General features: G+C 44.0%; 1 protein-coding gene across 1 annotated transcript in view; it reads right to left on the bottom strand.

Moving 5' to 3' along the window:
- Nucleotides 1-15528, bottom strand: part of WWTR1 (WW domain containing transcription regulator 1) — a 168237-nt gene that overhangs the window by 20680 nt on the left and 132029 nt on the right. Inside the window, exon 4 of the mRNA XM_023753771.1 lies at nt 10673-10875. Within this exon, the coding sequence (XP_023609539.1) occupies nt 10673-10875 (203 nt within the window). The remainder of the gene's footprint in view (nt 1-10672; nt 10876-15528) is intronic.

The following is a 15528-nucleotide window of genomic DNA, read 5'->3' on the forward strand; positions in this document are numbered from 1 at the left end:
GGGAAGCTCCTCAACCCCCTGATGGCCCTGCTCTGTGCGTGACAGGGGGGAGCTCCTCAACCCTCTGATCGACCCTGCTCTGTGTGACAGGGTACGGAGCCCCAAACCCCCTGATGGGCCCTGCTCTGTGAGTGACAGGGTATGGAGTCCAAACCCTGATGGGCCTGCTCTGTGAGTGACAGGGGGCAGCGCCCCAACCCCCTTATTGGCCCTGCTCTGTGAGTGACAGGGGGCAGTGCCCCAACCCCCTGATCGGCCCTGCTCTGTGCGTGACAGGGGCTGGCGCCGCAACCTCCCCATTGACCCTGCCTTGAGTGTGACAGGGGGTGGTGCCCCACCCCCCAATCGGCCCTACCCTGAGCATGACTGAGGGTGGCATCGCAACCTCCCAATCCACCCTGCTCTGTCCATGACGGGGCGGCGCCCCAACTCCCCAATCGGCCCTGCTCTGAGCCTGACCAGGGGCTGCACCTAGGGATTGGACGTGCCCTCTGCCACCCGGGAGCAGGCCTAAGCCAGCAGGTCGTTATCTCCCGAGGGGTCCCAGACTGCGAGAGGGCACAGGCCGGGCTGGGGGACCCCCTTCCCCTCCCGAGTGCACAAATTTTTGTGCACCGGGCCTCTAGTTAGTAATAAAAAATAAACTAAGAACATTCAATTCTCACCTTCAACCACAAAATTTTGTGCACCTGGGGGGGGGGGGGGTCCTTCAGCCCGGCCTATGCCCGCTTGCAGGCTGGGACCCCTCAGGGGATGTCCACCTATTGGCTTAGGCCCGTTCCCTAGGGAATCGGGCCTAAGCTGGCAATCAGACATCCCTCTGGCAGCCCGGGAGCCCTCAGGGAATGTCCACTTGCCAGTGAGGAGCAGGCCTAAGCTGCAGGCGGATATCCTTAGCACTGCTGAGGAGGCGGGAGAGGCTCCCGCCACCATCGCTGTGCTGGCAGCCGTCAGCCTGGCTTGTGGCTGAGCCGAGCCTCCCCTGTGGGAGCGCACTGACCACCAGGGGGCAGCTCCTGCATTGAGCATCTGCCCCCTGGTGGTCAGTGTGTGTCATATGTGACCAGTCATTCCCAGTGGTTCTGCTGTTAGTGTCAATTTGCATATTACCCTTTTATTATATAGGATAGTTCTATATTTAGAATTTCTAAAAGTATCACCTTTTTTTTGAATGACAGTATTTTTCTACTTCTGCTCATGAATGGAACGAGAAAAAAGCAGCATGAAATCCTAGTTTTTTAAATAAAAGGGCGAACCTCACGAACACATCTCCATCCAAACAAGGGAGGATTTAAAAAACAACTAAGTTTAGGTATAAAATTCAACCCCAGATTCAATATGCTTCTAGCTGCCTTGACACCCACGGCCCTGTCTAGGCAGAACCAAGAGGCAAACACTAACCAAGAAGCAGCAGACAGTCAAGACTGTTGGAACTGAAACAGCTGAAGCAAAGATAGAAGATGGGGACACTGGACTATGTAAACTGATGTGAAAACAGGGGGACAGTTGATCAAAGCTGGTCTAGGACATGACTCAGGACTCCAACTCAGAGAATTGATGGTGCAGCTACCATAACCAACCCTGTACTCCGTCCTCAGCTTCCTCTAGTTGAGGCAGAAGAAATTCTAAGCCGGAGCACACCCAAGCCCCCTGGTCTGTCTCTCATCTCCCACTTCCACTCCAGTTCAACAGGTCTATTCACAGACCCCTTCCCAGTATCCACTCCACCCCCACCCACCCTGTTCTCCCAAACAAGTCTTCAGTTTCCTAGACTCCTCAGTACTTTGGGTTTCCCTTCATTTAGCCAGATCTCACCCACCCTTAGAGCAGCGGTCACCAACCTTTCGGACCTCACGGACCACCAGTGGTCCATGGAGCACCGGTTGGCGACTGCTGCCTTAGAGGTTCCATTACACCACCTTTTCCAGGATGCCTTCCCTGACTACCATAACCACAGCAAGCTACCTTCCCTTTCTCCCAGCCCTGAACTCCTAAACAAACACATCCAGCAGGGGTCTGAAACCTCATGTCTCCCAAAACACTCCTCATCAGGCCCCAAAGCAGCTCTTCCTACTAACTTCAAGTTTTCTCTGAAGGCCCTCACCACTTAGCCCAGCTCAAAGTCCAAGTCAGCTGACTCTCTCAATCCCCACAACAATTCCTTCATTCCTGTATTCCTTTATTCATTCATTCATTCATTTATTTAAATACTATGGAGACTAGCAGGTGCCAGATACTGTTCTCAGAAGCAGAGGCACAGCAGCAAATACAGACAGTGCCCTACCTCATGGAGCATTCCAGAGGGCGAAACAGGCTATACAAATAATGATGGACAAGAGACAAGCCTGGTGGAGTCCATGTCCCTGATAGCTCCTTGGTCCAAACCCCGCTTCCATCTCAAGTAGCAGGTCAGCACTGTTCTCTTGGGCATTTCAACCGACCTGCCCACCTTGTCAAGGCTGTATCCAGGTCTCTGTTCTACACTTTGCTGAGGTCTTTACAAAGACTGACCAGAAAAGAAAATTAAGATGGGAGGGGTCTGGATGAAATGTCCTATGAAGAAGTAGGAGACTATTTAACCAGAGGAAAGATTTGAGGGGCACACTTTGGCTCTCAAACTATCAAGGAAACATTACATGGGAGCAGGAAGATCCCTTCTACCCAAACTTGAGGCCAATATGATGAAGGACTTTCTAATTATCAGTCCATTCTGGGGTGGAACTAGCTGTTCTGCATTCTCTGGGGTACTGGACACTGCAATTCTCAAGCAGTTGTGAAAGGCTCAGTGCTATTAGACATGTCCTGAGCTTGGCACAGGGAAAAAGTGTACTTCGCATAAAAAAAATTGGAGTTCAAGTCCCAGCTCAGCTACTCCCCAGCTATAATGTCTGGGACTAAATTCTTAACCTTTCTTGATAGTTTATTCATCTGACTCATTTTTCTGGGATGTTATAAAAATTTAAAAGCATGTTTATAAAGAACTTAGTACTGTAGGGCAGCCAACAGAATGAATAACCCATAGTAGTAAATGTTTTTAGAGGCAGGAATATTAGCTAATACCTGCAAATGGCTCCCAATGTGTGAAGCACTGTTCTGAGCACTTTAACAAACTATTTCATTTCATCCTCAGGACTATCCAACTGTCTCCATATGGCAGATGAGGAAGCTGAGGCACTGAGAAGTTAAGCAACTTTCCCACGATCTGGCTCCAGAGTCTATTCTCATGGCCACCACGCCAACAGTGTGGCAGACAGAGGAAAGCCGAGGGCTGAGGTTGGCAGACCTCAAATTTTTGGCCTTTCACCTACTGGCTGTGAGACTGGAACAGGGTATTTCATTGCTCTGGGCCCGTTTTCCCAGCTCTAACATGGAAATACCGAACCCCATCCCTCAGACAGTTTAGAGGAGGATTTAATGAAACAGCCCATTTAACTCTTGAACACAGTTAACTGTCCTGAATTGGGAAAGCGATTGAACTGCATGGTTCTACGTTCCTTTTCAATGTATATATGGGTGGAGCTAGTGTCCTAGGAAAACACAACACATCAAGCAAAGTTATACTTTTAGATCTTAAAGGCCGTTTCAGAAAGATGTTGGAAAGCTGCTCCTGGTAATCCACTCCTTCCTTCCTCCACCACAACTTTACTTTGTCTCTAGACCCAGGCTGGAGTGGAAAGACTGCTGCAAAGTGAAGGCTTTGAGACTCTCTCTCTCGGAGTTTTTGGTTGAGGTTGTGGTCATCCATCTAGCTCCCTGAAACGAATAATTATATGTAGGTTTAAAAAAACCCTCTCCTAGCCCTGGCCTGTTTGGCTCAACCTTCAGACTGAAAGGTCCCGGGTTCGATTCCGGTCAAGGGCACATGCCCGGGTGGCGGGCTCGGTCCTCAGTGGGGGCGTGCAGGAGGTGTCTGATTGGTGATTCTCTCTCATCATTGATGTTTCTATCTCTCTCTCCCTCTCCCTTCCTCTCTGAAATCAATAAAAATATATTTAAAAAAACAACAACACCCTCTCCTAACAGCTGGGTGAGAGGGTGGTGATTAAAGAGCTGGAGGGTGAAGGTGTGAAAACACTGATTTGTCAGTAGGAGGAAGCAAACTCCAGATCTCCTCCCCTCCAGCTCCCCAGGGCCTGCAGCTCACCCTCGGAATAAATCAAAAGCAGAGTGAGCAACTCCACAACAGGTGAGGGCCTCTGCGGCCAGTCCGGGGCTGAGGACGGCCTCTGCCATGGCTCCTGCCTCCCTGGAATATACTTCAAAGAGAAACGAATGACAATAACCTTTTCCAAGGGTGTCCTGCTTGATATAAGTGTGCTTTCCAGGGATTCCAGAAAAATGGAATATTGGATTGTTTTAATTATAAAGGGTGGGGTGACTAGAAACTAATGAAAAAATAAAGACCTTTTGAAATCCTAACATTAAAACAGTTATTCCCATGCAGAGCAGCGCCTCTCTCTGCCCAAAGGCTGAGGCTTTAGAGGCAGAACGCTGAATTATTCACCTTCTTCATAGAAAAATGCCTGTGCCAAAGGGTTCTAGAAACCCACTGTCATATTTTCGGGAGCCTCCCTTCTTGAAACACTTCATCACACGCTCAGCTGCCAGAACTGCCGCTATGAAAGAACAACGGGAACTCTAGCATTTTCAGGAAGACAATTAGAGTCCGCACTATTATACACGGCCTGTTTGTTGCTCTTTTAATTCAGGATGTATATAATAATATTGTGTTATTATATAATCTCTGTTGTTTCTGAGAATCACATTAAGGAACACATTATAATTTTGATATTATAATCACAGCATAACTTCCATGACACTCTCTTTGTTTAAAAAAATAGCTGAATGGACCTTGAAATGGAATAGTTCTTCATACTTTGGTGATCTCATTAAGACCAGAAATCAGCAGCTGCTTTTCCCTTTGTGCAAACTTGGTGAACCTCCGTTTAAAAATGTGTTCAATTTATAACATTTTCTAAAGGGTCCTTTTAAAAAGACTTGAATTGATATTATTTTTTTTTAAAAAAAATGAGAAGATTTTAGAAAATGGATTATTTCTGGGACTTGTGGGCAAACCAAACACTTGATGGAAGCTGGAAGAGCTCTGTGAGGAAAGGATCCAAGTCTATCTGCTCACCGCTCTGCATTCAGTGTCCTGAGCATGTTGAACAATGAATGAATGAATTTAGAGAGCCAGCTGTTCTAGAGGGATTTAAAGGTTGGTGGAATCACAGTCAACCCTGAAATGTAATTCTATAAAATGTTTTTTAAAAAGTTAAATTTTAGCTCCTTTTCTAAAGGAAAGACTTTATAAAATAGCCACCACGTATGCTTCATGACCTGCTATGATATGACACTTTTTAACCTCTCTAAATAGCTATTCTTCACATGACAAAACACAGACTTCAGAACCTTCACCCCAGACCAGTGCTGCTCACAGCCGGGCGTGTCCCTCCCAGCACCCTTGATCAGGAATGGCTGTGAGAAGCCCGCCAGCTGGCCAGCAGGACCCGGTAGTGGTGTTCAAGCCCAAGAGAAATCTCTGAGACCAGCCAAAAAAATTCCACAGCCTCCCGCCCAAACCCTCTGTCCTCCTCCTTGTTGCCCTGGCAACCAGAGGCCAGCCTTAGTCAGCATTTTTGTTTGACTGAGCTGCATTCTTCAGTCCACTGAGCCCTAATCAAGGAAAGGATGGAGGTAAACTCAGTCCTGAGCTTGCTTGAGAACAATACCGGTTTCTCAACAACGCAGACCCCGAGAAGGGGCCCTGGGGACTGACAGGAAGATTAAAATACTGGAGACAGAAGCCCCCACTCATACCCCCGGCTTCATATTTAAATGAATAATACACATGAAAAGAAACACTCTCCTCAGATAAAGGCCTGAGTCTGTTTCCATGTAAAGGAATTGTTCTCTCAGACGGGCAAATAGGGACTGAGAAGCCTGTTTCTCAATTTCTTACCAGTTACTAAAATTTTCCACTTCATTAGGCAAAGTTGCAAACATGTCCTTTATAATACTGAGTAAATACTGTGTTGAATTTTAGGCTGTAACAACAGAATATTCTATAGTCATTGTAGGCAGGTGTGGCTCATGTTATCTTAAAATATACGTTTAGCCCTGCTGTAGAAAAGATTCCAGGCAGCTTAGAATAGACACAACCAAAGTCACAGCACAATTTCCATGATACAGAATATGAAGTGACTGCCCAATACATTAGGAGATGACAAAACAGTAATGTGATATGCCAGTAACTGTGTTTTAAATAACAAAGTACACACACAAATCCATACAAAGACTAGAAAGAAATCACATCTTCATAGTTACTCTACCTAGGTAAGAGCATGAGTGATGATGTTCTTCCTTGTTTTTGAGTATGTTAAATATTTTTATAATGAATGTGTTTTATGCTTGCTATGATTTTATTTACATACAGTTCTGAGTTTTGACAAATACATACCGTTGTGAAACAGCCACTAAAACTAAGATGTAGAACTGTGCCATCACCCACCCCTCTCCAAATTCCCTAGTGCTGTCCCTTTGTAGTCAGGCCCTCCTCCCTCACCCCTAACCCTGGCAACCACTCATCTGTCCTCTGTCCCTATTGTTTGCCTTTTCCAGAATGTCATATAAATGGAATTATATAGTATGTAGCTTTTTGGGGTCTGACTTCTTTCACTTAGCAAAATGATTTATTTTGTCTCAATTAGGAAAAAACAAAGCACTCAATTATATTTTTAAAAGTTAAAACTTTAGTTTTCTACTTAATAAAAAAAAGAAAAATATCCACAAACTGAATTCTAATTCCTTTTCTAAAAATATGAAGATACCAAGAAGTAGAATTTTAACTGAAATTGCTCTTTCTAGGGTTGCTGTTGCTCTGAACTGCTTCATAGCCTTTTGGGAAATTTAGCAAAAATCAAACTCTCATTATCAGGACCAGTGGAGAAGGTCTTTCACGAAAGTTCACTCTGCACAATGCCTGTGATAGATGCCTGTTGAAAGCAGTGGAAGATCTACTTTCTTAAAAAGGTAGTGCCCTGGGATCCCCACCCCGGTGCTGGTGGCACCCCTCTACTCAGAGCACCTAACACATTCTGAGATAATTCACCAATTATCAGATACAAGTAGTTCAACTCTGTTGCTACAGCAGCCAATGTTTAATTGTAGAAGCAAGCCATTTTTAATGAAACTGCCTCACTTCAGAAGGTTCCTACCTGGGGGAGATAGCAATCCTCATTGACTCTTTGATCCTAATTCTGTAGCTGTTCAATAACTTGGCCTGATGGGCCACTGAAGAAAATAAAGAAGCATCCTGCGCTCACATTCATAAGCCTCTGTGCTTGCCAGTGTCTGGTCTCTGCTCCAGTAATAAGAGTCAAAGATGGGAGCCACCTGGATTCCATAAAGTAGGGAAGTGTTTGAATCCACCCTCTGGACAATGATTAGATTTAATCATCATGTCCCCTCTGCTAAAATATAACTTACCTGAGGGTATCCATGTCCCATTTATTATTTTCCACTATATAAATGTTGGTTGAATGAAGGATTGAGGAGATAAAGGAAGAAAGGAAAAATATTTTTCCATTATGTAATAATGGAGGTTCACTTTAGAACTGGAGTCAAACTTTCCTCAAATCCACTTTGTTAATATCCTGACATGATTTCAGTGACAATGAGTTAACATTTGAGCCCTTGGGATTGGGAGGTGTACATTAGATTGTGCAATGAGGACCGAGAAGTGGTTTTCTCCATGGCACAATATCATCAGACTCTATGCCTAGAGATGAATGGCATGGAAGGAAGAAGCAAGAAGAGGAAGAAGAAGGAAGAACAGAAGAAACAGAATATTTATATAGCACATAATTTATAAAGAGCTTTCACATCTATCATATATCTAAGAATAATAAAAATATACAGGAGTGTGATGATTTCCCAGAAATTGGGGAATAAATTCATCTACTTATTAAATTTGCCAAGCTTCCTTCCTAATACAGAGATAGAGCATAGGAAAGCCTCCCTTGAGAGAACTGCATGCCTACAGGACAAGGACCTAGTGAAGATGGGCTGCATAACCAGGGTCATCCTGCAAGCATGGGGAGAGCAGGAGTTACTAACTGCCTGGTGAGCCAAGGATGTGCAGGCAGTTGTTGATGCCGAGGACATGAGAGTGGGGCACAATGAAGAGAGGAAAGTTCATATTTCTACCAGATGCTGGAAGGTAGCTAACAGCTGAGCCAAATATCACTTTTACTGCCAATCCATCCCTGCCTCTGCCCTGGCTTAAGTGCAAATAGTGAAGTAGAAAAAAAACACACCAAAAAACAAACAAACAAAAAAACAACAAGCAGAAAAACCACCAAGATGATAGACATAATCCACACCTGAACCATCAGGCATCTTGACAAATGCCCCAGAAAACTATTATAGACCACTCCAACTACTATATGGCTTTAAGTAGTCTTGTCAGACCATTTTTCCTATATTCCATAATAAAAGTAATGAGACATCAACTATCCATTTCATCTCTTCCTTCTAACCACACACACACACACACACACACACACACACACACACACACACACGGTCAAAGCTGAACTATGTGAGCCTCTGTGCAAATCCAGACAGCTCTCCTTCCCTGTCCTACACAATGGAATGCACGCTATGAGGCAGCAAAATGCACCAAATGCCACAGCCTCTGGGGATCAGCATTAAGGAACTTGGTTGGCATTTCTGTAATAGGAACCATCAATAATACATTCTGGTTCAAAGGCACTTAGGGCTAGAATAGAGGAAACAATTTAGGGCACTTTTCCCCACCCCTTTTCAGAAATACTTTCTGTGGGAAAGAAGGAGTTGGGGCAAAGAAAGAGAAGCAAAGAAAGAGGCAGAAACTGAGAAACAAGCATTTGGTATGGCTTTGCCTAAGGGAAAAAACTCAGTAAAGCTCATTTAAATATAAAACTAACAGGAAACTTACAAATGTTCCTAAAATAATACTGTTTAATTTATTCTACATTATTAAATAGAAAAATTATTCCAAATGGAATTCTTATCCAAAGACAGAAAACAATAATGTAATTATTTCCCTTCTGAGAAACATGATACTGTTTATCTCAAAACAACATAAATAACTGTTACCTGAAATAACTATGAGTTCAGACACAAATCCTCAGAGTAAAGGCACAACTGTAGTTACAGAGTTCAGTGGAACAGTTCAAATGAACAAAAAGCACAATTTGTGTTCATTTCCCTCATTTTCAAAGGCTCTAAGGAATTATTTTAATTTACCATGTTTTTAAAACCTCATGCAGCTTGGATACTTTATATCTTTTAATTTATTTGATGAGAAATAGATTACATATATTTTTTAAAGTATCAGCTGTAATTAAAAGAGAAAATAGTGTTTACCCTAATGCCCCCAGTTCCCTGCAAGAAAGCTCTCTAAACCAATTATAACTTCTTACTTCCTTAAAAGCCAGTGAAAGGAAGCTACTCGTGTATCTGGCTTCATGGGAGTCATAAAGCAAAGTTTGAAGAATTAGAACAATAAATGAAGCTTTCCTCCCCAAAATGTAGCCAGCAAAATTTATGAGACCAGAAAACATGTGCTGCATTAGTTTAGCAGCTCATGTTTTGTCTTGGATAGGCCAAGCCACAGAAGCAGGGGAAACATGGGTTCCTTCAGGGATTCTCCTTATTCGGTTTTTGAGGTACAGCCCTGAGCCTGACCTAGAGAGAACACACAGCAGCAGTCTATTGACTGATCGAATGAATAAATGAATGATCAATGCCCAGACAGCTTTGTAGACCACTCTACCAGAGTCCACATGCATACCATTTTCCTTGCTCATTCTCCCTCAACCTCCCCTCTTTGTCATGCTCCACAGCAGATCAAATATGGTTGCAGATTCTTTGTCATTTTCCACAGAGCATCCTCTGCTACCTGCTCTAATCTGTGACTGCTTTGACCAAGAGAATATGGCAGACGTGACTCTGAGTTCCAGAGCCAGGCTCTTAAGGACACTGGCCAGTTCCATTTTCTGTCTTTTGGAACATTCTCTTGGGGAGACCCAAGCTGCTATGTAATATGTGCCATTACTCTGAGATAGCCATACTAGAGATACTATAGGTAGACGCTCCAGGCTTTAGTCCCAGCTAAGCACACTTCCAGCAATCCTGACTGTGGTGCCACACGCTTGAGCGATGCCATCTGGGACCCTCCGGACTAGCCTGCCCACCAGCTGAACACCACTCAGTGACCTCAGTCAACACCACATAGAGCAAAAGTGCAGTCCAGCTGAGCCCTGCCTAAATTCCAGACCCAAGATGTGTGTAATATCATAAAATGGCTACTGTTTGAAGTCATTAAATTTGGGATAACGTGTTACAAAGCAATAGATAATTGGAATATATTCCTTCTCTCCTTCTAAAGCTAGCAAAAGCCAAAGGCAGCCATGCTAGTGTAGCTAGTCCTGTTCTCAGGTGGCTCTGCAGATAGTGCAGGCAGAGGCTGGGACAAGAAACTCATTCTACTTGAGAGGTCTGGAGCAGGGTGTTGGGCCTCTAATGCTTCTAGAGGAAGATTTACCCTAATGGCTAGCAGCTACCTAGCCAACAGCTTTGGCAACAAAGGCCACAAAGCGCCACCAAGCACCTTGGAAGACCATACCTGCCTCATGAGCTCCTCTTGACGCATTCGAATCCTCTCTCTCTCCATCTGGATCCTTTGAAGCCGGAGTTTCTGCTGCTGCTGCTGCTGAGTGGTCAGCGCGTTGGGCATACTCAGGAGCCCAGCTGCTGGGTTCTGAGTAGGGTGGTTCTGCTGGCTCAGGGTACTGGGTGCCATTTGCTGCTGGTGCTGGTGACTCATCACTGTGGGAGGGAGGAACATAGGAGATCAATGACAAGGGCCCACAACATCTTATCAAAAGGAAACCATCACAATGTTTGTGCTTTGGAGTATAGATTTCTGGGGTCCCTTCCAAAGTACTTCCCTGTCAGTCGATACTGTTTAAGTAATTATCACCTTAACTCAATTCATGGAGCCTCAGATACTGGCCCCACTCCTGACTCATTAGTCTCAGGTCTTGTGCCCTGTTAAAAATCTTATTTCACACCTTCCCTTTGTCTATAATACATTTTAAGCCTTTCACAGAACATAGTGGTCACAAGTAAATTCTACAAAGGTTAGTTAGCACTACATATGGCATCATTTCACCAGGACACCTGGGTGTGGTGCACTTCCTCAGACCACCTGCATGTGAATGGTAGAGCTGCGGAAGCTGTGAGCCTCAGTGCTTGCTGGGTATGCAGCAATACCTAGGGTGAAGGAGAATCCATCTCACATGTAAAAACAGTGCCTGGGCCAGAGACCTGTATGCAGGCAGGACCCCATTAGTGCTTTGTCTAAAAAGGGTGCCCCAAAGAAGTGTGAGCTAAGCTCAGGAACAAGTAAATGATTGAGGAAAAGCATTTCAGTTTTTGCAAAGAGAAAAATTAGTGATAAAAAATTACATTAAAATGTTAATTGTGATTGGATAAAGTCATTAGAAATGTTTTAAGTTTTTCAAGTGTTTTAAGTTTTTCTGTTTATCTGCATTTACTAACATTTTTAATTTTAGCATGTCATACTTCACTTCAGAAGACAATTGAAAAATTCTCTAATAAATTCTATCATTAGCATTCTCACAAAAAAAATGCTTTTTAAAAGGTTCTAGTTTTTCTCAAAACAGCTTACCAGTCAAATTTACTTAACTTCTGCCTGGGCGATATGCTATAATAATGAAAACCATGCTTTTCAGTCTATTTGTCCCTAGGTCAGGGCTAAAGACAACAACTTCACACACAGAGAGAATTGGTTTCCTTAAGGAACAATTAATTTCATAGCAGGAACTTCCTCCAGCTAGGGGGAGAGGGTGTTAAACCATTCTTTTAAAAAAAATGTATTGATACACTCACTTAAATCTTTATTGCACCCCCCCCACCCCCCCGTGTATCAGACAGTGGGCTTGTAGTTGGAACAGATAGCTCCTGCCCTCACAAGAACTAATAGGCTGTTGGAAAAAATGTGGGAAGAAATAAGGTGGGTTTTTATGTGTGGCTGTGGAACACTAGAATGATAGGCTTTGTAAGGAACCTTGGAGATCATTTAACCCATCCCCTTCTTTTTATGGCAGAGAAGAGGAAACCCAGAGAGGTGAAGGGATATACTCTGGTTAGCAAAAGAACTATTTTCAAAGTTGCCTCCTGAGACCCGGTCCACCTGTTCTTTCAACTGTCCTTGGCTGCCCTCTGCCTCACCTTAGACTGAAGAACAGGAACAAATGCTCAAACTGAGAGCAACCCTCTAAATATAGGTTGCCTTTGACAGCAAGGAAGTACCACTGAGACAGCAAGTCATCAAAAGTTGCCCAGGTCACAAACAGGAAGGTTTCGAGGAGGGTTTGGCTAGATTGATAGCTCTCTGCTCAGTAACGAGCTACTGCAGGGACAGGAATAGTCTGTCCAGAGTTCACCTTTCTCTCCCAGAATTAAGCCCACCACAAAAAACTCTCACCCCCCGGCACCATCCCGGCACACAGGAGGCTCGGGAACAACTAATTTCATAAGTGATAAGTGAGTGAAAGCACCTGGGCATTTCTTATGTTCTTAGCTTGAGAACAGAAAAAAAAGTCGTGACTGGTGGCAAAATAACTGAGTGTTTCATTTGCATAGCTTGCTAGAGCATAATCATGGTCTCCATTTGAAGGACTGAGGAGGAGGCCAGGGACTGTGCACAAGGGAAAAAAATGTTCTTCAATACTTTTTCAAGTAAGACAAAGTCCAGCTACCGGGAAGAATTCAGTTCATTAGACCTCTTTCAAGGCAAGGGATAGTGATCATTTCCAGGTATAGTCGTTTCTGAACCTCCTCAAAAAAGATGCTCCTATTTTTCTGAGATAACTAACAAAACAAATGCCCAATTGTGTCTATAAGAGAAATGTGTACATAGAATATTTCTATTATCAGAAACCCTCAGGTTAGGAAAAAGAGACTTGTAAAAGTTTTTGTTGGTAGTTCAGAGGTTAACTGTTAATTTTTATAACTCAGATACTTTGAACATTTTTTTTTAAATGACTCAGGTCTGGTAAGTTATTGATATGACAAATAAATGGGAGCAGAACTGTCTTCAGTGGCCTGAGAAGACTCCTGCCAGTGTAGAAAATCCTGCCCCAGCTACTCAGTGGACTCTCACTCATCTCCACACAGCACGCAGACACTGCTCGGCACACTTCATCGATGTCTGCGTCCTTATCTGGGGGGTTTAAGACTTGGAGACGAGCTCTTCCAAAGCCACACCCTTGCTGGTTCCAAAGCACCAGCCACACAGAGCCGTCCAAGAGAGGAAAGGTGGGCATGCTGCTTTCTTCCACTTAATTCAGATTTGACCGTTCAGACTAGACATCTTCAGTTATTAACTGTAGAGACTGAAAAAGAGCGCAACTTAGACAATGACTTTGTTTTCAAAGTAAAGCACATACAAAACCCAGCAAGCCTGTATGAGAATATTCACTGCAGTGCAGTCTATAACAGCAAAAGGCTAACACTTGTCCACCAATGGGAGACTGCGAGCCCTCGGTGAGAGGAGTTGTGTGTGCACTACTGCAGAGAATGAGGGAGCTCTGCAGGCACTTTCATGGAACAATCTCTAAGAAACATTGTTTGGAGGGGGAAAATCCAAGGGGCAGAACTATTTGTATGAGCTCATCCTATCTGTAGTTAAAAAGGGAGGTCTGTGTACGCATACAGCAAATTTCTAGAAGGACACACGAGAAACTAGCAACAGTGGTGACTCTAGAGAGGAAGCTGGGCGTTGGGGGTGGGAGGAGATCTTCCTTTTCTTCTTCTGTACTGTTTGAAGTTTTCCTATGTGCATTTATTATTTATGCAAAACTTAAACAAAATATGAAAGTTAAAAAAACATAAAACAAAACATGGTCATGTATAGATCAAACTCAATATTTTCCTGGTGGAGTGATAGGTGGCAGCCTCAAAATTATTTGAAAAATAACAAATAAGGCTTAGAATACAGTCAAGGTCATCAAAACTGAGTGCCCACCCCATATGACTCCTCCTTGTGAACATGAGGAAACCAATACTCAGAGGGCCGGTGAGTTAGTCAAGATCTTAAAGGGGTCGGGGACCTAGAAACCAGGTGTCCTAACTCAATCTAGGTGTTCACAATTCCACCTGCCACACTGTTCCCTGGAGCTGTTCCACTTTGAACTGTCACTGAACCTTCTCTGAGACTGGAGCTTGTGGGTGGCAGTTGAGGTTCTTTAAAACCGCTGCTTTTGTTAGCCACTCAGAGACAGTGCGGTAGAGGAGGCCAACACAGAGAGACAGAGAGGAGGCCCGAAGGGGCATGGGAAGGTGAAACACCTAAATTTGTGATGAACAAAATACAACTTAGGAAAATATTCCAGAACATTTTAGGGAAAGAAAATAGCTCAGTTTAAAAAAAAGGGCGGGGGGGGGGGAGGGGGGAGAGTATCCCAAACACAGTGTCTGAAGCCAAACCAGTTAAGGGCAGACTGCCATTAAATGCCTCAAAAAGGCTAAAGACCGCATCAGTTCTAGACTTTGCCAGTCCTCACACAAAGAATAACCCAAACAAGATTTCTCCATTGAAGCAGGAATGAACCAAATCTAAAGCAGACAACGTTTTTGCCCCTTCCAAAAAGTCAGAATTTAAATTTAAATCTACATTTCTCTTTCTCATTGTTTTCATCTTCTTTTCTGTTTTCTTTCCTTTTTCCTTCAATACTTGGCTTTCTGTTCTGTGCTTGGAACTCAATAACCATACTCTGCAGATATATGATCAAATATTTCTCTGCTATTACTCAACAGAATGAAACACCAAGAAACAGCAACTTCACAGCATCTGAGACAGGAACACCCCTTTGACTGAATGACTATGTCCTTGGTGAAGTTAGCAGTCAGCATGGGAATGGGTGTAGAGGAGGGGTGACATGTTGACATGACCCTCTGGTTAATGTTGCCTGGGACAAGATGCACTGTGTACCCTCTGACCTGTTCTAACAACACACTCGGTCATTTCATCTAGAACCCCCAAGAGTAGGCTGAAGGTCAGGAAAGTCCCTGGACTCAATTCTAAGCCCGCACATCATCTGCTATTTAAGAAGCAGACATGGAAAAGGTACAGGTTTCACACCTGAACTTTTGTCTTTTGCTGCACCAGGGAACACAGCGCAACAGCTCATAGTTAAAGTGCTTTGGCAGTGTCCCCAAGCCAGGAGCTGCAGACAACGAGGGAGGCCAATGCAGCAGAGGCTGCCCAGCCTTCTGGAATGTCTGACAAGTGTCCTTTTGGCCTTGGAGAGCCTTAGTGGCTTGCTTTTGTATGTTCTCAGTGTGCACGCATGTGAATGCACACACCCATCCACCACCACCACACATAAACACACACACACACACACACACACCACAGTACCACCACCACCAGAGAGGAGAGACAGCCTCAAG

Source organism: Myotis lucifugus, unplaced genomic scaffold, assembly GCF_000147115.1.
Source record: "Myotis lucifugus unplaced genomic scaffold, Myoluc2.0 scaffold_50, whole genome shotgun sequence".
Lineage (NCBI taxonomy): Eukaryota > Metazoa > Chordata > Mammalia > Chiroptera > Vespertilionidae > Myotis > Myotis lucifugus.